The sequence below is a fragment of the Martes martes genome (assembly GCF_963455335.1).
Source record: "Martes martes genome assembly, chromosome: 5".
Classification (NCBI taxonomy): Eukaryota; Metazoa; Chordata; class Mammalia; order Carnivora; family Mustelidae; genus Martes; species Martes martes.
Genome location: NC_137892.1, coordinates 58,577,554 through 58,600,348, shown reverse-complemented (window position 1 = coordinate 58,600,348; position 22,795 = coordinate 58,577,554). Strand labels below are relative to the sequence as shown.

The 22,795-nt window shown below is 38.8% G+C and overlaps 1 protein-coding gene across 1 annotated transcript in view; it reads right to left on the bottom strand.

The window, feature by feature from the left end:
- Nucleotides 1–22,573, bottom strand: part of HAPLN1 (hyaluronan and proteoglycan link protein 1) — a 33,814-nt gene extending 11,241 nt beyond the window's left edge. The window contains exons 1-2 of the mRNA XM_080804898.1: nt 22,453–22,573; nt 611–982 (exon numbers count right to left, since the gene is read on the bottom strand). Of these exons, the coding sequence (XP_080661024.1) occupies nt 611–982; nt 22,453–22,552 (472 nt within the window). The 5' untranslated portion in view covers nt 22,553–22,573. The remainder of the gene's footprint in view (nt 1–610; nt 983–22,452) is intronic.
- Nucleotides 22,574–22,795: the final 222 nt, after the last annotated feature.

The following is a 22,795-nucleotide window of genomic DNA, read 5'->3' as shown; positions in this document are numbered from 1 at the left end:
ATTCTCTACATTTTGGTTTTTGAACCTAGAGTAGATTACATATTTAAGGGGAAAAAATTCCCCCAGAATGCCTATATTGTTTGGTATTTGGTGTTTAAAAGACTCTGGATCATTAAAAAAAGTTTACTTCTTTACTTATTTATTTAAATAAACCTGGAGGGCACTTTTTTGTTAAATTAAGATTTCGCTGTTACTTTATAGAATACAGGTATTTTAGTTAGCAGATGTTCTTCACAAAAGTTGCCATTACTTTGAAACTGAGATAATGTTAGAAGCATAATAAAAATGCATCCAATCTGAATTTCTCAATAACCATGTCATAAGATTTCAATTTTGAATAGCATAAGGCAGTTCCCAAATATTATTAATTCAGTTCCACTGCACATTTCTCCTACTTGCAAATAGCTTCAATTTTGTGTATAACTATTGTGTGTACATTTCAAAAATGAAAGCTGGAATCAGTGACAGCAAAATAACAAAAGAAAGGAAGCCTGCTATGCATGGACTTCTGATTTCTCACGTTAATCACGATGGTTACCACTAGACATTACTTATCACAGAAAATGATTAATTATCATTTCCAAGTTTAAAATGATTTATAGACACCTACCTTGTAAATCTAATGCTACCACAGCAGTATCATCTTCCAATCCTTCAATCACCTCACACTTGTATTTCCCATAATCCTCCAGGGTGAGGTCTGCGATCACCAGAGAAGCATCATTATCACTGCCTCCCTTCAGAAACACTCTACCCTGGTAGCCTCCATAGGCTTTCTTGTGATATCCCATGGAAACAAAAACGTCCACTTCCTTGAGGTAATCTGAAGTTAGCTTGGTCCACTTAATTCGGATCTTGTGGGTTCCTGAGCCAAATGCTGTAGGGTCTCGATAAAATTTACATGGCAGTGTAACATTGCCACCTCGATGTGAGAACACCCTGGCTTGTTCTGCTTCCACGAGTAGACGGGGGCCATTTTCTGCTAAAATAAAATAAATAAAAATTAAAAAATTAAAAAAGAAGAAACATAAATATGCTTTTAGGCTTTCTTTTTTTAATAAAACAAAATATGCTACCCATACAGGGTATCTGACAAAGAGTAGCATTGGGTGATACACTTCTTTGCATTCTTGAACAGTAATATTTTTTGAACTGCAAAGAAAGATACCTTCAATACCTAGAGGGCACTTACAAGGTAGTCATGTCTTTTAAACCACTGGAAAAAAGAGGATGTTAGTTATAACAGTTGAAAATTACTGAATATAAAACTCCACAGTCATCAAAGTTTGATAATTTAACAACAAATTCTATTTTTTCCTCTATTTAAATATCAAAAATACAGAAATAAGACCAATGAAATGACATAATCTTATGATGAATTTCATCAACACAAATGAAAAATTTCAAGGTAGGCAAATTTCTCTTCCCACCTGAGCTTTCTAATACAATAAATATTTATTTTAATTGTAGCAAAATTATAAAGCAACGTGATCAATTTTCACTGTACTATTCTGGCCAAAGAACTTAAAATATACTCACATTTGTGGTTTATATTCAAATATACACTTGTGATATGCTATTCTCAAGCATTTTACACACGATGTATGTATTTTACTTTCACACAAAGACTAGGCATCAGAAAGGTATTTTTAGCCAATGCTTAAACAAAACAAAACAAAACAAAACACAAAGAATCCCTCCAGGTTTTGAAATATAGTCCTCAAAAGTGATATGCTGAAAGTATATCCAAAGTTATATTTATTTCCTGATTAACCAAATAATTGTTTCTTTGTTCCCTTAAATCTCTTTCTACCCCCTGTCTTTGCTTTCCGATGCACCTTGTTTTCTAGTAGATCTCATTCCCACCTTTCTTTTCCTTGCTCTTTGGTTTCCCTCCTCCTGACTCCAAGACTGAGGTAGCCTTCCAGAGAGCACTGTAATCGTCCCTGCCTGCCAAGTCTTTGGGGCTGCCCTTCCCCAGGGAGCCATCTGTGCTTTTCACATCTTGGCTTTCTCTGGGGTTCCCCCCACCACCCGATTAGCTTATTGTGCCTTTGACCTTGACAAGGTCTCTTGAGGGCATGCAAGATTGGAAAATGAGAAAGCAATATAAAAAACTCCTGGACACAGACACACCTTCTCATCTACACACAGCTTTTGAAGCTTGCCAAAAACTGCTTTGCATGAACCTCTGCTGCCCTTCCTGCCTGAGGCAAGTAGGGACTGCGTAAATCTCAGCTGTGAATCATTTAGGATGCACAGGTCAGGAAGAGCACCCACTCACCTCCAGACAGATCCCATAACTTACTTATTTAACAGCATACACAGAATTCAGATGTCAAAATAAAAAGTGTCCAAAGAGAGACACAGTGGTTATATTTTTAACATATACAATCAGAATGAGTACTTTTTTAAAAGATTTATTTATTTATTTATTTATTTATTAGAGAGAGAGAGAGGGCACAAGACGTAGGAGGGTTAGAGGGAGAAGCAGATTCCCCACTGAGCTGGGAGCCTGATGTGGGACTGGATCCCGGGACGCCGGATCACAGCCCGAGGCCAAGACAGTCGCTTAACCAACTGAGCCACCCAGGCGCCCCAGATGAGTATTTTTAAATGGCCATATTTCATTTATAAGTCAGCCCCGATCCGCAGAAACTGAAAAGTTAACAAAGCCATTAATGCCCCCTCTTGGAATAGATAATAAATAAGAGAATAATGGCTTAATTAAAACGAATCCTAAATCCAGTTCATTAAGCATTTCCTTTAGATTTTATTATCTTTTTATTTAGGATCATAGAATCATAAGGGATAAAAGGTAAATCTCTCCAATATAGATTAGTTCTATGTTGGTAGATACATAGGTAGCTCCCCTACCTGTTATCTTTCCCCTACAATATCCCTAACTGCTACATGCACACATGTCTTCATTCTGAGGGTAGGAAAGTGCTGTAGACTGCTCAGTAATGCCTGAGGGTTGTAGGGAACATCTCTTACCTGGGTGCCTGGAAGGACACTTGGGTGATGAGCTTCCCCTGCCAAGGTTTGAACTGAGACCTGACACAGGGCTATAGGAGGCTGCAGTTTCATGACTCTCACAAGACTTTTACTTTCAAGTCAAAGCTAATGTCCAAATCCACAGGGACGAGGGATATTACAGTAGTTAGGAACAAGGGTTGCGATGTGATACCTTGTTATAACCTCACCTCCTCGATTAATAGCTCTGTAGCCTTGAGCAAGCTGTGCAAGCTCTAAGCTCTCCTTTCTTTCTTTCTTTCTTTCTTTTTTTTTTTTTTTAAAGATTTTATTTATTTATTTGACAGAGATCACAAGTAGGCAGAGAGGCAGGTGGGGTTGGGGGGGGTGTGGGTAGGCTCCCTGCTGAGCAGAGAGCCCGATGCGGGGCTCCATCCCAGGACCCTGGGATCATGACCTGAGCCAAAGGCAGAGGCTTTAACCCATTGAGCCACCCAGGCGCCCCCTAAACTCTCATTTCTTTACCTGTGAGTTAAAGATAGTAATATCTAGCTTGTCTAGCTGACCTCTTAGACATGTGGAGCATTCACAGGTCTGATCAAAAGTAAGTGTGCACTCACCGTTAACTGTTCCTACTGTGTAGATCTCCCAGTTTTTCTCAAATATGATACCACCTGACATTGAGCATAATTTTGGCCTACATTAACCTTCCACTTACTTATAAAGCTTTGAACCATGTGGGCTAAAAAAATACATAAAATGCCACCTGTATGATAAAGGAGACGTAGAAATTATTCTGTGGTTTCACATAATCATCAGGTGTTCCAGAATGAATACAAGGTCTGACTGCTTCATAAATTAAAGAGTCAAAGCAAAGATCAAAACTCTTGTACAAGGGACTGAGACATCTAATTTTTTTTCCTGTGGTTAACTATACATCATCTTGTAGTATTTTAGAAGTGTAAGCTTCTAATTTTTTTAGGTACTATTTGCTTATAATCCAACATTGTGAGTAGATGATGACTTATGTGGTATAATATTGAGAATAGAGCAGATACCAAAAATCTCCTGATCTCCCACAAGCCTGCCAGAATGTCTAAAATTCTGCAATTCTTATTTTTTGCGGGGGCTGGGGGTGGGGAGTCTGCGGCACGGAGGTAATCAATGCCAGAAGTCCGTGGCTGGAAGGTTAAGAAAGACGTGTAATGTGTAACACATTGGGTGACAGAGGGTCATCGGTGTTCATTAATCTAAACCACCAGCATGGCATTGAGAACAATGCTTTTTGTTAGTTTGCTTGTTTTTAGAAGATCAGCACTGCAGATCATAAATCACTGAGCATTTTGGTGAGAGTGACCTGTTGCAGAACAAAAAAGATATAGGAGGGAGCACTGGCCTGTGAGTCAGGATCTCTGGGTGTTTCACTGACTGGTCTGCCTCATGAAAATATTGACTTTGGGATTTTTGTCAGGCTCATCATGGCAGGTAGTCATGGTGGGGGAGAGCCAGGAAACACATCAGCTGGAGAGGTGAGAGGGCAGGGACAAAGAGCAGGAAAGGGGATGGAGCATGAGTGCTCTACCGACCAACTTTGCACCCAGTTGTCCAACTTTGCACCTGGCTTGCTTAGTAAGTCTTGAATTTCATCCTTGACTTATTTATTTTTTATATAAATAAATATCTTTGACTGCAAAAACCTAAGTGGTTTGAAATTACCGTTTAAATCAACCTGTTTGATCAACAGGCAGTTGCAAAGCAAATAAAATGCAAAAGCTAAAAATAAACCCTGATCATCAGAATAAGAACTCTTGTGTTTTTTAAAATTTTAATAAAAAATATGAAAGAATACATAAAACTAGGCAGCATACATATGCTTATTTTGGAAGGATTGGATTTTTTAAAAGTTTAATTTGTAAGTCACAGAAATTTCATATTTCTATTAATGAGTATCAATGACAGTGACTTGAAAGATTTGATGCCCTTCAAAGACCACAGTTGTCTCCAGGGGAAACAGCAGGGCCTCATTATTATTTTATGAATTCTGCTGTGAAATCCAGGGGACATCATTCAATTCCACCAAATTATGAAAGCAACTCCATGACCAAACAACTCATCTTCTTATTGCTGTGTCATTTAGATGATCTCTTGCAAACAAGAGATCACAAGCAATTAATTAGTTTCAGAAAAACAATGTAGAAATATGGTATTGGATTTTTTTTTAAGATTTTATTTATTTATTTATTTGTCAGAGATAGTGAGAGAGCGAGAGAGCGAGTGAGCGAGCACACAAGCAGGCAGAGCAGCAGGCAGAGGTGGAGAAGCAGGCTCCCTGCTGAGCAAGGAGCCCAATGCAGGACTTGATCCCTGGACTCTGGGATCATGACCTGAGCCGAAGGCAGCGGCTTAACCGACTGAACCACCAAGGCGTCCTATGGATTGGATTATTACATATGTTTCTTAGTTCTTTTAAAAGTATAATCATTTTTTTATGTCAGTTCATTACCGAAGAAATACATATGACAGAAAGAGGTGTTACAGATTGAAGTTTGTCTTTTTACAGTGAATTGTGGATTGTGCAAAATAACCAGTCTTAGCGTTGGTTACTTTCTCTTTGGGGTATAGATGAAGTAGGGTCATGACTTTGGATTTCCTGGACTAATAAAATTTAAAACACAAAACAAGACAAAAGTGGGCAATATATTAAAGATGGCTAAACAAGGACATTAAAAAATATTACTCTCCCAAGAAAAAAACTCTACCGACATCATTTGAATTCTTTTTATTGTGGTGAAAATGTATGTAACATAAAATTTGCCACTTTAACCATTTTTAAGTGTAGAATTCAGTGGTATTAATTACCTTCACAGTGTTGTGCAACTACCAGAATTTTTATCACTCTGAAGAAAAAGCTAATTCCTTCCTGACACTCCAACCTGGTTGGCAGAGACTCATTTGTCAGCTCCACGATGAGTCATTTGAGAAAACTGTACAAGGTTTAAAATTGGTTCCTTGTTTTTGTGGTAGTTGTTGTCACTTGGCAGGTTTGGATGTGTAAGACTCACACTGTGGAAGGTGTTAGTTTCCTGCAGGTAGACAGACGGGTGCTAGGGAGTTACAGTGGAGGCTTGCTTCCTGGTAGGCATTTTTGCTGCAAACCTTCAGCTGCATAAATAATTGGCCATGCACAATTTTGCCACAAGAGATAAGACAAAACACAACAAAACAACTGGTTGCCCATTTGGTTTGACAGTTTGTTGGTTTCATCAATTGGTGGACAGTTTGGTTTCATTTCTCCATTGATGCAATACTCCCAGTTTCTGTTGTGTAAATCTTAGCCTTCATACAGTGACACAGAGTTTGAACCCATGTTTCCCATAGAACTTTGGAATGTCTATTGATAGGTGACCGTAAGCGAAGAACAAACAACAATGTAGCAGTCTTCGACAATGCAACACAAAGCTCAGTTACAAGTGCGCCTGGGTGGCTCAGTTAGCTAAGCAGCTGACTCTTGATTTTGTCTCAGGTCATTATCCCAGGGTCCTGGGATGGAGCCCCTTGTGGGGCACTCTGTTCAGCAGGGAGTCTACTCATGTACTCTATCTATATATATATAAAAAATAAATAAGACTTTTTTTAAAAGCTCAATTATAAATATGCAAGTATTTGAAAACTGGTAAGTCTCTCAATGAAGAAGGAAATTTTATCAAAGAAATAAAAAATAAGCTGCTGAACAAGGAAATGAACCAAGGCCAAAATAAATAAATACATAAATAAAATCCACACACACACAAAGGCATAATATCATGAATGAAAAACTTTGAAGACAAGTACTTAGGTATAATCCACAAAATAAAATTAGTTCTTTGCTCAGATTTGCCATGACTCTACACACATTTTAAACATATTCAAATATTTTATATTTCATAATAAAATATTTTTAATTTTGTTACTCATATTTCATGTTTCATTATATCTTTTAAAATGAATGTCCTTTTTTAAAAGCATTTTATTTGTTTACTTGATGGGAGCGGGGGGTGGGTAGAGATTGCGCAGAGGTGGGGGTAGAGGGAGAAGCAGACTCCCCACTGAGCATGGAGCACGATGTGGGGCTCCATCCCAGGACTCTGGGATCATGAACTGAGCCGAAGGCTGATGCTTAGGTGACTGAGTGACCCAGGTGCCCCATGAATTCCCCTTTCTAAAATTTTTAAAATAATTTTATCTTCTTTTTTTTTTTTAAGATTTTATTTGTTTATTTGACAGAGATCACAAGCAGGCAGAGAGGCAGGCAGAGAGAGAGGGGGAAGCAGGCTCCCCGCTGAGCAGAGAGCCCGATGTGGGGCTTGATCCCAGGACCCTGAGATTATGACCTGAGCCAAAGGCAGAGGCTTTAACCCACTGAGCCATCCAGGCACCCTATAATTTTATCTTTTATGGCACAATTGCCTTACCACTAATCATACCATGAAAATGTCTGCAGCAAAGATACTTGTGGCGAAGACACGGCAAAAATATCAGATAGGAGCCAAACCTGCTGGAGGATGAGCAACCAAGATGGGTTTATATCCTTATGGCTTTGCTTACCCTAATCTTCTGAAAATGATCCCTGTGTCTCTGGGACATGCCTTGTTAACACCGTTCCTCCCACTCCAGGGTAGTGCTTGGCATGCAAGGTCTGTGTGTGACACAGGCTCGGGCTGCCTGGAGCCTGAGCTACCTACGGCACCAGATGTGGGTGTGGCTGCATTTACTTTATATCATAATGTAGCTCAAAGATGAAAACGTTTTAAAGGAACAATGAAACACATACGAAAAACCCAATAAGCAGAATACATAGGTTAGACTTGTGTTTCTAACTGTAGCTTGTTACACTAGACTAGAATACATACTTTAGGAAAAAATTAAGGAGCGTCTTACTCATTAACCTTTAACTCTGAATCATGATTTTGTTTCCTTCAGACAGGAATGAACCTAGTTTTTTTCCTGAAGCTGCTCATCAGTTGTCCAAAGGTCCCATTGTTTGGCCATGATTCTGTTGGGTCTAGTCAGCTGTGCATCAGAAACTTTTATGAGGGCCCTTTCCACTGTCCTGGCTGTCCCCCTTTCTCCCCACCCATCCTTTAGCGTCCTTTCGGAGGGCTGGTTGCTTTTAGTCTGTCAGAGACTGAGCTTCTGTTTCTTTCCCAGCTGTTCCTGAGCTGCAGAGGACCCTGAGCCTCTCCTCTGGGACTCAGCAGCTCGGGAAGAGTGGACCTGAGCTCTAGCGAGAATCCCTTCTTGCCCTCTGTCCTCTTGCCCCTTTCCCACGTGTCCTTTCTGTCAAGACCTATTGATCTGGCTTTCAGACCAGCTTGGATTTCAGACCACCTTTGCTCTCATCTGGAGTTTAAAGTCTGACCTGAAGACGCATAAGGGTGTGTGTGCTGCTTACTGTTTGTATAAATTCAAAAGAAACAGTTACATTTACTTAAACTGTATGAGAAAGGATTGACAAGAAACTAATGACATCGGTAGCCTGTGGGAAGGTGAGGTGAGTATCTGGCAGAGGAATCCCGGAGATTTTCACTGTATATACTTAGATATTTAGAAAAAAGTTGAACTATGCAAATATATCACCTACGCTCACACTAAAAAAAATAGTTGAGGGAATTTAATTGACAAATAAGTAAACACAAAGCTTTGACGAAAGTGTCTCCGGAGAGATACACAAGAAACCGGTAGCCACAACCCAGTATACTGTTGTGATTGCAGGATTACATTGTTGCAGACCTATGGCTCTGCTAATAAAAAGCTTCTCTCTAAACATGTCTTCAAACATGCCAATTTCACTTCATTTTCCCTCTTCTTTTAAGAAACCATTGACCAAGGTACTGATTGCTGTCTAGCTTTGAGTGTAAAGGAAAAGTCCGGTGCTAAAAATAAGTAAGTGAAGGCTGCTCTTTGGTGTAAAGTCACTGCTCTTTCTCACCATCTGTGACCTTGCCTTTTGGACTCAGAGGCTCTAAGGACACACCCCTCCCCACACTGCCCCCGCCCCCTGCCGGGGCTCACCTTCTCTCTAACTATGGTGTCATCTGTGCCCCACTAGCTGCTATCAATCTGCAGCTGAACCCAAGTGCTTAGAAATGGGGTTTCACAATGTCCTTAAATGGCAAGTGTCCTTCCTGTCAAGCATGTGATGTGCTGCGGTGTGTGCTCTTAGGGATTGACGGTATCCGTCTGCCTTCCTTGCCTTAGAGCTAACTTGCTTCTGTAACGGAAAACTGCCCAACACCAGCATACAGTATTGTTCTGAGTGATGTTCATCATAAATGGGTACCATGTTATTCTCTTATCCACAATTCATAGTAAAAAATAAGGATAAATGTTATCATCTTTTAGAGCCTGTAGGTTGATCTATGACACTTTTTTTTTTTTTTTTAAAGGTGGGGTTTTTTTGTTGTTTGTTTGTTTTGTTTTTGTTTCTGGGATGGTGGAACTTTTTCTTCCTACAGGATGTCTTAGACAAAAGTCTGCCACATAAATCTGATCAAAGGTGAGCTTCTTTGCTTGAAACAGGTATCTGGAGCCTCCAAGCAGCTGTAGGCAATCCACTGAATGCTCTTTAAAAATCTCTTTTCTTGGGCGCCTGGGTGGCTCAGTGGGTTAAAGCCTCTGCCTTCGGCTCAGGTCATGATCCCAGGGTCCTGGGATTGAGCCCCACGTCGGGCTCTCTGCTCAGCATGGAGCCTGTTTCCTCTTCTCTCTCTCTCTCTCTGCCTGCCTCTCTGCCTACTTGTGATCTCTGTCTGTCAAATAAATAAATAAAAATCTTTTAAAAAATAAAAAAAAATAAAAATCTCTTTTCTCGAAGGTAACCCTGAAAGCTGTTAGTATCCTGAAAAATAGTCTGTCTTCATCTTTTTTTCTAGCAGGAAGAAGTAAAGTGTGAGGATGGTGTTTAATTCTGTCCACTGACTAAGTTCTTTGTGGGCTTTGTTTTTCCTTATCCTTTCAGTCTGGTGTTTTTTTGTTTGTTTGTTTGTTTGTTTTGTTTTGTTTTTGTCAGTCATAATTTACTGGTTAAGCTTATGGACTCCCGCGCTGTGTCATTTAACCTTTCTGTGACTCATTTTCCTCATGAGTAAAATGGAGTTAAGCCACCTTTTTCCTAGGTTTCTTATGAGAGTTAAATGAGGTGATTCACTGAGAACTTAACTTTATGCCTGGCATATGGGGAGTGCCCAGTGGCTCTTACTGCCCAATACTTACTGAGGTCCAAAGTGTACTAGGTGTGCAAACTGGCTTCTATCTTTGACATCGACTTCTCTCCTGTGCTCTTTCTGAAGACAGTTTCCGGAAGGCATTGGTTTCTGAGAAATCCGTATCTCATCAACTTTGGATGATTCTTTTAATCTACTAGGACAGGAGCTCATTCAGGAGCACCACCTTGAAGCCTTTTCAAAAAAACCCAAATCTGTATCTATATAATCCAACTTCTTCCTGTCTTCTCCATTTCCCTGAGGATTCCGGATAGTCTTCATTTGGGGATAGGGACAGCATGTATTCATCTGCAGCCGCCACCCCACCTAGCTTCTCTACCTTCTTGTAACAATCCCCACGGTGGCCAGGTTTCTCCAGGAAACAGGAACAATTCTTGGGGCACCTGGCTGGCTCAATCGGTTAAGGGTCTGCCTCCGGCCATGTACTTTCACACATGACACAAAATCCAGGCTAACTGACTCACTTGAATTGTAAGACAGATTACTCATAAAGTAGTGGAAGGAAGGTGCTGTATGGAACGCTAAAAGACAACAGAATTTGGGGGTGCCTGGGTGGTTCAGCTGGTTAAGCATCTGCCTTCGACTAAGGTCATAATCCCAGGGTCCTGGGATTGAGTCCTGTGTCGGGCTCCCTGATCAGCACTGAGTCTGCTTCTCCCTCTGCCTCTCCCACTGCTTGTGTACTCGCTCTTGCTCTCTCTCTTCCTCTCAAATAAATAAAGTCTTAAAAAAAATAGGAATACTCGTAAGAAGAGTTTCTTCAAGGTCCATGATCAAACTTTTTTTCATAGTGATTTGATTTCTTCTGAGACATAGTTATAGCAATTGAATAGAAGATGACAGCCAATCTTTACACACTGACGGACTCAACAGTCTCTAAGAAAAGGCTTAGACAGAAGCTGTATTAGGAGCATGAGAATCAGCCTGCCTGAGTTTGAATCTCAACTTTCCACTTAATAACCATATGAGTAGGGACAAGCTTTGAACCTCTCATAGCTTCGGTGGGGATAACCACCTTCATACAGTGCTATACGAGATGACCTAGGTAGTCCATTTTCTCTTGTGCATCACACATAGTGGTTTGAAATGTAAATATTCACTAATTAATATTATTGCCATTGCTAAATCCAATATAACTTGCCCCAGAAATAGAGACAATCTTAATATTGTTGTCATCTTAGGGTTATCTGCTCTGGTTAATAATTTTCAGAGTTTAAATTTATTTATGATATCAAAGACTTATGCACAAAAATAGTAATTAATTCCTATAATTTTAGACTGAAAAACCAAATTGGGTTATCACAGTGATAGATTAAGGAAAAAAATGAAAAATAACATTTGAATATTTCACTAATATCATCAATGGTATTCTTAATATAAACACTTTCCAAGATTTTACTTGTAATATAGGTTTCTTTCAAAGGGTACGGGGAAACCAAAACATTAGCGTGAGTCATTCTTCTTCATTTGGCTGTAATTAACCACACACTCTTTAATTATTAGAAATGTGTCTTTATGTGGTAAAGGACTAGAGCTCAAATCTACTTGACTCTGCTCAGACCACTTCCACTTTGTGGTGAGATGTAAGGTCCAGTTATCCATAATTTGCAGAAAAGACATTGTTGGTTTTATACACTGGTATGGTTAATGTCTTCACTTAGTATGCAAGACCTCAAGATAATACTATCACAGAGTCAATCCTGGAGGCAAAAGGAATCTTTTGCTTCTTAATGAACAATCAAATTGATAACCTATAACATGTCCAGTAATGAGTGCCGAAACAAATGAAAGCTAAACCGAATGCAAATACCCAGGTGGGCAGGGCTGAGGGAACTGATGGGAGCACCATGGTGCTGAGAACACCAGGGAGTGGAACGGACCGTGACATTGCTGTGTACGCATGCTCCGTTCTGAAGGGGAGCAGGGTACTGGTTCCCCCTGATGATGTCCAATGTGAATGCTGGTTGAAAAATAGCAGGTCTTTGGACTTTTCAACAGATGTCAGAAATGTGGATTTTCATGCAAATGTCTCCTATTTTTTTTTAATTTTTTAATTTTATTTATTTGTCAGAGAGAGAGAGGGAGAGAGAGTGAGCGAGCATAGACAGAGGCAGAGGGAGAAGCAGGCTCCCCGCCAAGCAAGGAGCCCGATGCGGGACTCGATCCCAGGATGCTGAGATCACGACCCGAGCCGAAGGCAGCTGCTTAACCAACTGAGCCACCCAGGCGTCCCAATGTCTCCTATTTTTAAATGCTTGCAATTCATTTAGATTTTTAAAAAATTACATGAGAAAAAAAAAATAAATATGTGACCTCTGCATCCTCTTTTCACCTTATCTGTTGGAGCTGAGTGTTTCCAAAGCCCAGACCAGTCTAGCTCCTCATCTCTACCTGCATTTCCCCCTTCTCCAGATGTTCTCAGTGGGCCCGTGGCTAAAAATAGCACTATGTACTGATGATTCCAAAACTTTCTAGCAGTGTATTTTTCCCTGAGTACCAAATGAGTAAATCCGTCTACCTGCTGGGCATATACTGGATGCCGAAGGGACAACTTGAGTCCCTCTTCCCCTGCCCACACATGTCCTTTCCGCCATCTTCCTCAATTTATTTATGCCTCACCATCCATTTGTTTGTTCAAGGCACAATCTAGAAGGTGTGTTTGATATACTCTTCCCTTAATCTCTATATCCAGTCTATCAGCAAGTGTTGCCATCTCTACTTTCGTTTTCCTTTCCCCCCTAATTGGTTGATCTCTCTCTCTCTACCACCCATCTCCACTACTAGCGTCCTAGCACTGAGCGTCCACACCACTGTGATTTCTCACCTAAGCTACCCCAAGACCCCCCTAAGGATCTCACCTTTCTTCTTGCAACACCCTAATCCAGTACTCACAGGTCTTTTGTATTTGTAAGTCATACTACATCACTCTTGCTCACAATCTTTAACCATTTTTCAATGTTTTTAGAATAAAATCTGAACTCTGTACTCTAGACCAAATATAAAGTACTATGGCCTCACTCCTGCTTATTCTGTCCACCTCATCTAAAACCCTACTCTCTTCACGGTGAGGCTGCAGCCCCCCAGCTTCTTTCGAGCTTGAAAGCGCCATGTTTACTGCCCTCTCAGAGAATTTTCGTTACTCATTCACCTGGAGAGCCCTGTCCCTGGCTTTTGATGTGACTCGTTCCTGCTTAATATTCAGATCTCAAAAAAAAAAAAAAAAAAAAAAATTCAGATCTCAGCTCATAGAACCCCTCCAGACTCTGACTCCCCTCTAAAAGCTTCATCCCATGACCCTGTGGGGGCCCCCTCATAACATTTTTTCCCTTAAAAACACCTTTCTATTTATTGTTTGTGAGTTCATTTGTTTCACTGATTTAATTACATATGTAGGAGCTAAAGTTCAGGAAGCCTGGTCTTGAAGCGACGTTGATCTTAATATGTTGTGGGCAGTCTATAAAAACCTGTTACTTTATTCATCTTCTAGTATTCTTTTTACCTGAAAACAATCTCAGTGAAGTACAGTACTAACCCTCTAATCAGCTTTTCAGTACTTTAAGCCTTAAGACCGTTTGTTAATGATTGTGCCATAAAAGACAAAGCAAAGTAAGAATTAAAAATAATCCTGTGCAGGTTTTGGAGATTTAAAGCCTATCAGCATAATTTATGACACCTTTCAAAAGAAAGTAAGAATTACTCATAACCCACATTATGCTAGGGAACCAAATTTTGAAATTTACCCCTCTACTCAAAAACAAACAAACAAACAAACAAAGACCCCTGTGTGAAATGTTATTTTTTCCTAGTAAAATTATTAGCCACGGATAATCATAAACCCATAGTGAAAAAAGTATAGTCATATAACTAAGAACATAAGAAATTTATGTAATGCCTATTGCGACTTATAAGGAAACCTACCTAACATTAACTGCCCCACCTCTCGTTCACCTGTGCCTTCACTACCATTCAGTAACTCTGAGCAAAATACACAAACATCGTTCCCAGTGCTTTGTAGGAACAAGGCAGAGCAAGGAGGCAAAGCGAGCACCATTATAAATAGAATCATCTAGAGGTAGGAGTCTCCTCACTTCAAAGATATGTTTTCAATGGTGTTCTTATTTTAAATTTATAATCTCTTTCAGAAACAAGGTAAGACACTCTTTTTTCCTACCTTCTTCACCTAATTGACACACTTGACTGTAGTGAATGCTCCCGGTTCTAACATGCCTTGTTAACTTCATGTATGGTGGACTATGGACTTTCTGGGTTTTTACCTGTAATGTCCCTGTCCCTTTTGAGTGGACAGTGTTTGGAAAAGGTAGGGAGAACTCTTGTTTAACTTAAGTTGTTCAATATACTTCACAGAGTAATCCAAAAGTGGCTGGAAACATCCTGCTCAGAACTTAACATGTGGTAACTAGTCACTGAGTAAACGCTGAAATCAAGTAACAACATGTGTAATGAAAACAAGATTAAAATGGCTACTATTTGTATTGACTACTTGATAGTCATTTGGGGGCACACATGTTTATTGGTATAACATACACAAAATATGTTTGAAGAAATTTCATAGAACTTTTAGATTTCTTATGCTTTTAATGTCTTCATTTTGAAATGAAAATATTTCCATAACAAAGATTTATCTCCCCTGGGTATTATCACTTTGATAACCTCTTAATTGAATATATTAACTTCTTAGCATTTTGGTAGATTTTTCTATGCCAGAAGACTTTCCTGAAACAGGAATTTTCTACTTTATGTTTAAAATAAAAAGCCAAAGCAATAAAGAAATCCAAATATATTTTTTTCTTGATATCTAGTAAAGCCAGAGAAACAGCATGTTAAGATTACTTTAACATTAAGCCATTAAGCTATAAGTCAGTGCTTTAGCTGAGTCAACATTGGTTCTTGCAAAGTTGCAACCAAAGGGAAAGTCTTCTTTATTTAATGGATTTTCTGGATACTTGGGAAAGTTTCCAAATAATTATTGGCTTCCTGCATGATTTGCCCATTTCAGAGAAAGCCATAGCTGGTAGTGTGAATTTGTTGTTACCTGAAGAGATTATTAAATGTAGGTTTTTATACCTGGAAACAGTCTAAAATGTATTGCTTTAATATGTTTTATAGCATAACATAGAATCAGCATTCTAGGTGTTATTAGTTTAGAAATATTCTTAAGATGTATTTTATGGATTTAAATCTATGTGACAAAAAGTTCAGTGAGTATGGATACAAAGTTCTAAATAGTAAGAGTTTTTTTTTTTAAAAAAATAGCTAATTACTCTTTTCTCCATATTTCCTCCTCTGTTTAATACTTATTTTATTCTTTTTTGTCACTTTTTTCTTGCCCAATACTCTTGTCAGCAAGCTCACTGAGGAGATGGTCTGTCCTTCCTCAGAGAATAACCCAATTCTTTGCATGAAAGAGGCCAGTGTTTATTAAGTGACTGCAGATTTTCTCAAAAGGACACACAAATGCTGAGAAGACTAGGGCAACGCTATCAGATGTAAAGTTGGTATGAAAACATACATATTTCTGAACCCGGATGAAGGAATTTACAGAAATTATGTATTAATCTATAGTCATTTCAGTCCTTGCCTTTTCTATTCATAACCCCTATGTATGTATATATATGTTTCACTATACATGGGTGTGCATGTACTATACATGCATGTAACTACACTTGGGTAGCAACCATGTAGTTGAAGAAAAGGATTGCCATGTTTGACTAAGATCTATAGTTCAAAGCAACTGCTTTTTTGGGTATGTTTCTGTTTAAATAAAATTAATAACAGATAAAGCTGTCTTCTCTCTGTAGCATTCCATAACTTTCCATCAGTTACCATAGGCAGTAGTTCCATACTCCTAGCAATGTCTGTCTCTCACTAGATTAAAACTGCATGAAGACAAAGACCCTGAGTTTTGTTCATCATTCTGTCCCCAGTGCCCAATGGACTAGGAGCTCGCTGTAGCCTGAATGTTTGTATCCCTTCAAAATTCATATGTTAAACAGTGATCCCCATGTAATGGATTTTAGAGGTAGAGCCTTTGGTATGTGATTAGGTCACAAGGGTAGAACCCTCATGAGTGGGACTAATGCCCCTATAAAAAAAGACCCAGGAGGGGTCCCGTGTTCTTTTCCATCCTGTGAGCTCACAGAGAAAAGACAGTCATCTGTGAACCAGGAAGCTAGCTCTCATCAGACACCAAATCTCTCACTGCTATGATTTTAGACTTCTCAGACTCCAGAACTGTGAGAAATAAGTTTCTGTTGTTTATAAGCCACCCCGTCAATGGTATTGTCATATAGCCGCCTAAATAAGTGTATATATGTATGTATGGAGTACCTGAGTATTTTTACGTATGTATGTGTATGCCTTTATACACATTTTTTTCATTGGGGACTCATCTATTATATTCATATGGTGGCAGTCTTAGTTTGATCAAATGATAAGCCTGTGTTTAATGTAATTGGTTCTTATTACCATATTTGGCTTTATGTCCTGTCATAAACTAGTAGATTTTAGAAAGTTCATCCAATACTCATGATGTTGCTAATTTTTATAATGTCATGACTAAATTAGCTGATATTTTATAACCAATAATTTCTAGATAGAATTATTAATATTGATCATTAATAGTGTATATGTTTATCTAAATGCAATTTGGAAAATATGTTTGATATTTGTGGATTTTTCAGTTGTGGCAGATAGCATTACCCTGCCTCAGAAATACAAAAATGAATTAATTTAACTTTTGAAAACAGACTCAGAGTCCAGATGAGTTTTAAGTGGAAGAGAGGAAATTAAGCTGGAAGAACGCTTATCTAGTTCTCACATGAAATCTTGGCTCTGTGGATGGTTTGTGATCATACATTATTAAATTCACTCCCCCTCCCCTTGATCCACTCTGCACCACCAGATCCCAACTCTGCAGATATTACATAAGGAACAGGATAGCATTGCAGTGGCCATTTGTAATCTGAATACTCTTCAAAGCGTCACATACACATTAGGCAGGTTGCTGCGCCCTGCCCTGGGTGCACTCTGATGGCGTGTAAGGTGCTGTGTGCAGTTTGGGAGCCATGCATATGACCGAATTTGCTCCCAAACTCATAATCATCTTTCTCATCTGCCATCCCTCATTCCATGAACTAGAAAGACATCTCTGAGCTCTGGAAAGACTGACGGGGACTTGATTAGGAAAAGCGCCTGGATTTGGGTCCTGGATTTATTCCACAAACGTGAATTGATCACCTACTATGTGCCAGGTCATGGTTTAGGTGACTGAGATACATCAGACCAAGATTCCCTACCTACCCTTGTGGAGCTGAAGGGCACAGGTGGCAGAAATGGATACAATTACATAAAATAAGTAGACTAGGTAACCAGTGTTATAGAGAAAAGTAAAGGAAGGCGAGAGAGAGACTGGGGTTCCAGAGGAGGGGCAGAATGTAGTTGGCAGGAGAATTCATTAAGGAAGTGGGAAATGATCCCAGATTTGAAGAAGGAGAGGAGATTAGCAGAGAGAAACTTCCCCTCAAAACCATGCCACCTGGGACAAGCAACGCAAAAGCTGTGGGTCTTTATTTCTTCATTGCTATGATAGAATATTGATCTAGATGATCTATGCTTGTTCTTTTAACTTCTTAAATCCCAAAGATGATGATTTAACTTATGCCAATCATTACAGAACGGAAGCAGTCATATAATGTTCATCTAGCCCACACCGACCCGTGTATCCTGTGTTGCTAAATGCTGAGAATGCCACAGGATTTCAGAAGTTCTCACTATGAGAGTAGTCATTTGGAAGTATCTCATTACACTCATTCATTTTTCAACAAATATGTTAAGCACCTACTATGTGCCAAGCAGTACTGAATAGTTGGGGTATTCCAAAGCTCACAGTGTGATGAGGCAAGGGAGGCATGTTAGCACAAAGGAACACATGTTACACTGGAACAGAAGTGTTGTTTGAGGCACACACCAGTTGGAGGGGGCCAACCACACTGAGTGGGAGTGTCCACTTTCAGTGGGGGTTCCAGATATTCATTATGTTTTCCTCTTATTATTATTTTAAAAAATTTAAAATAGCTTATATGTGTTCACCTTAAATATTACTTAAGTTTGGAAAGCTTCAGTTCCCATAAGGAAAGTAAAAATGATCAGATGCCATTTAATACTATTGGGGAAATCTTAAATTGTGAAATTAAAGAGGACAAAGTAGGCAACTTAGAAAATATTTATTTCTGTAGAACTAAGGTAATGAAGTGGTTCTGTTAACAAATGAATTTGAAACGTTGACCTTTTCCCACCAGTATTTGTACTCCCTTTTATATTTAAAAGTCATTTTTTTGTTGCTGCCATTATTTTCATTAATATTTTCCCATGTTTTTATTTAAATTCTAGTTAGTTCAAATATAGTGCAACATTAGTTTAAGGTGTGAAATTTAGTGAATCGACACTTCCACATAACACCCAGCGCTCATCACAAATGCCATCCTTAATCTCCATCACCCATTTAACCCATCCCCCCCAAGCCCATAAAAGTCAGTTTTCTATGATGGTTAGGAAGCAATAACCATGACAATAATAACTGTTATCTATTGGAAGCTTATTGTGTGCCAGGCTCAGTACTAGGCAGTTTTCCATATATTATCTAATTTAATTCTCACAAAGCTCTATGGAATCTGTGATCATCCCCAGTTTTCTAGATGCGGTAACTGAGACCTGAAAAGATGAAGTTAGTTGTCCAAGGTCTAAAACCAGTAAGTAGCAGTAAGTCTAACATTCTTAAACTTGCCATTAGAAGACCCTTTCTTGAACACCAGAGGCAGAAAGTGCTGACTCTCTGACCCGTGTAAGGTCAAGCACTTAAATATTCAGTGTAACCATAATTGCTTTTCACATTGGTTAATGGGCAAATGGTCAAAACACTTCTCTGCTGTCTTTAGACTTGTATTTTATAAAGTATATTCGTCATCTCTGAACTTCTTCTGGAAATTGAAAGTCTACACAGAGTGTTTTTGGACCCGATCTAAATGTTTTAAAATTTGTGCTTCTATGTGATTTGGTACACCATACAAAATTCTTCTTCTTTAAAAAAAAAAAAAAATTTTTTTTTTTTTAAAGACTATTTGAGAGAGGTAGAGAGAGAGCACAAGTAGGCAGAGCAGCAGGCAGAGGGAGAGGGAGAAGCAAGCTCCCCGCTGAGCAGGAAGCCCAAAGCGAGCCTCAATCCCAGGACCCTGAGATCACGACCCGAGCTGAAGGCAGACGCCTAACCAACTGCGCCACCCAGGCGCCCCCAAAATTCTTCTTAATGACCTCAAGTTTCAAAGGATTTATAAGTTGTTTGATGAGGCACCTTATGAAATAAGGAGTATAATCCATTAGTTGAGAGTATTATGGAGAAGACATTAACAAAAGCTATCTCTTCTGATAGAAGTAACTGAGGAAATACCCTTCCCTACATTGAGGACAGTATATGATATACAGGCGAATATTCTGACTACACATTTTCAGCAGACTTCATGGACAAGTGAAATTTCTTTCTTGTGTAACCAAATTGGTTAAACAACAAGAACAACAACAACAAAAATAATGGGAATGAATTGGTACTCATACAATTTTATTTAAAGCTGTGTTTTTCCCCATGGGAAGTTGGGAGAGTTTTCATCACAAGAAAATGCTTTTTACTAGAAATGCTTTGCACAGGGGTCTATACTTGCTGTTTTTTTCCCCCTGGTAACCCGACTTTTTTTTTTTTTTTTTTTTTAACCCAGAGTAAGTTTTTTTGTGCCTATATCTCTGTGGAAGCTTCCATGACAAAATTGGGAGGAAGCCTTCAGAAAAGTAATTAGGTGACTCTTATGCATGAGACTCAAGAATGTATTAAAGCATAGAACATCTCTACCATGGTGGCCAAGGAGAATTCAAGGTTGATGTGCATTATTCCTCCACTATTATTTAGGCCTGGAGAACTTAGAGTACAAAAATAGAAATTTAACGAAAAATGGGAGATAGAAAAGGTGTTTCTGTAGTAACATGAATTTTGAACAATTTTCTATAACTGAGAGAAGCTCATACTGCTTATCAGTCTAATTCAGGAATTTGAGATTTAGATTACTAATTTAATCTTCTGACTGTAAAATTCATATCAAATTTTAGGAGGATTTCAGCTCCCTTAAATTCCTTCTGGGCCAAGTTTGAAAAATAACAGTTTTAAATGTGAGAAAATAATAAAGGATTTCCACAAGTAGTAAAGGTCATCTGCTTCAATGATTATCTACTGTGCTCTATGGTTTACTTTTGTGTTGTAAAAGACAATTGAAATTATGGCAGACCACTTGGAGGCGTTTCTCTGAAGGACTGAAGAAAAAGAAAGTTCAATCTGAGTGCAATCATAAAGGAAAAAGAGAACTTTTTATTACACAAAAATAACAATGATGGGTATTTAGAGCAATTTTAAAATAAATTCCGGACTTAGGATCATGTCTCAAGTCACATTTCAGTATCAACTTCCCCAAACAAAGTATAGGCTTTGTAGTTTTATTACTTGAAAGCTGTGAGTAACTTTCTAAGAATATGAATTTACAATTAAAATGAAGTGGAGTATCCAGTCACTTAAAAAAAATGGGTATTGTATGCAAATGATCTGGATAATTCTGATCATTTGTGTCAAAAATTCCTTTGCACTAAATTTCAGCAGAGTATATGGGGTTGGAAAGGCTGGAGCAACAAAAGTTTTCCTTGCTAAAAAAACTTGAGTCTGACTTATAGACTCCTCGGGAGTATTTTAAAAATAGTATTTTCATACTCTGGGTGCAGTTTGGACTAAATGTTTTGTACATAGTTAATAATGTAACAAATTTAATAATTACTTGAAACCACAGCCAAAATTTATTTTACATAGGATTTAAAACTGCTACTGTTAATGATGAGGTATTACTATTTTGGCTAAATTGAATTCTGTGATTAGATGTTCAAGGATGTTCTCCTTTCTCAAGAAATTTATGATTTCTCATAAATCATGAGATTTATACATCGCTGTGTATAAATGCCGTACAGCCTTTGGGAGACAGCTTTGATTCTACTATACACGTTAAAGAAATAGCTGAGTCAGCAGCTTGCATAGTTAAATTTATGATTATATAATTCCTTTTCACGGTCCAACATTGGAAAACATTAAAGCTGTAGGAAGCAAAGAGAACTGAAAGAGAGATGTCTAAAATAGCTAGACACTGTCAAATTCAGAATCCTTTTTGTGTAGTCATAATATATGCAGGGAAATACTTCTAGCAAGACTTACACTCTCATTTGACCTTCACAAACCATACTTTCCAACAGGGGATGGCAGTTTTCTGAGACTATGCTTTTGACCTTGAAGATATAACTTCATGTTTTATGTCTCTTGGCAAACTTATAATGCCTCTTGTCCCCAAACTGAGTTCATCTAAAATTAATATCATCATATGTTTAAGCTGTTCAGGTCTATAATAATTCTTATTTTAATTATTCAGCATCCAAGGGCAAAGAGAGATGCTGCAGCTCCTTTAAAACTCTCCTCTTACTGCATAAGTCTCTCAGCTTTCCTAATGCAGGATGTCCCTCATCTGAAGCTGGGACTGAGGAAACAGCTGCATTGTACTGCATGCAGTCTCCAATCTTGCTACAGCTCTCAGCGTTAGGGTTCAGCTGAGCTGGATAGAAATATGCAGGAGCAATATACTGGTCCGTGGGAAACGGAAGCTTTACCAGAGGAGATGGTCACAAGGTGAGTTACTCTCCTGAACCTTAGCTTGTCTGACTTTCATTTTCACACTGTGTTTCTTAATGATTACTCTCACAGAAATGACCTTACATCCTAAGTTTCACTTCCTCTGTCTCCCTGCTCTTGCTTACATTTAAATAAACTTTATGCCCTGCATTCTACTTAGAAGACAGCCACTGTACTAAAAAGCCTTGAACAATGGCATCGACCCCCTGCAGCTGGACGTTCTTAAGTCATTCCACTTTGATCGTCCTCAGTTCTTAGCCCTACTGAAATGCAACGGCAGTCACACGCCCGCGGAGAGCGTGTTCACCAATTAACAGAAAGGAAAAGAAAAAGTCAATGCAGCAGAACTAAAATTCAGAAGCACCAACCAAGCATCCCAACTCCAAGGAACTTGCAATTAATTTGACTTTCATAAGAGAACGTGTGTTTTCTTACCTTGGATGTGAATCACTCTGTCATGATCTAGAGTGTAGTTGTCTGAATGATGATCAGCCCAGCAGATTGAAATCAGCACCAGAAGAAGTAGCCTCTTCATCTTTATAACCCAGGGAATCTTCTTCACTGCGAGAGCATCACATACAAAGAGGCTTGTGAGATTTGGAACCCTTTGGAGTGTTGCACTGCACTTCTTATTACCGCCTTATCATCAGAGAATGGGTCTGTAAAAATATTTAACCCAATCTGTTCAGAAAGTTACTGTAGCTGTCTTTGGGAGCTGAAGACTGCAGCTTTGAACAATTCCAGTTTCCCTTATGTAGCCAGAGTCCAAATCGTGTTT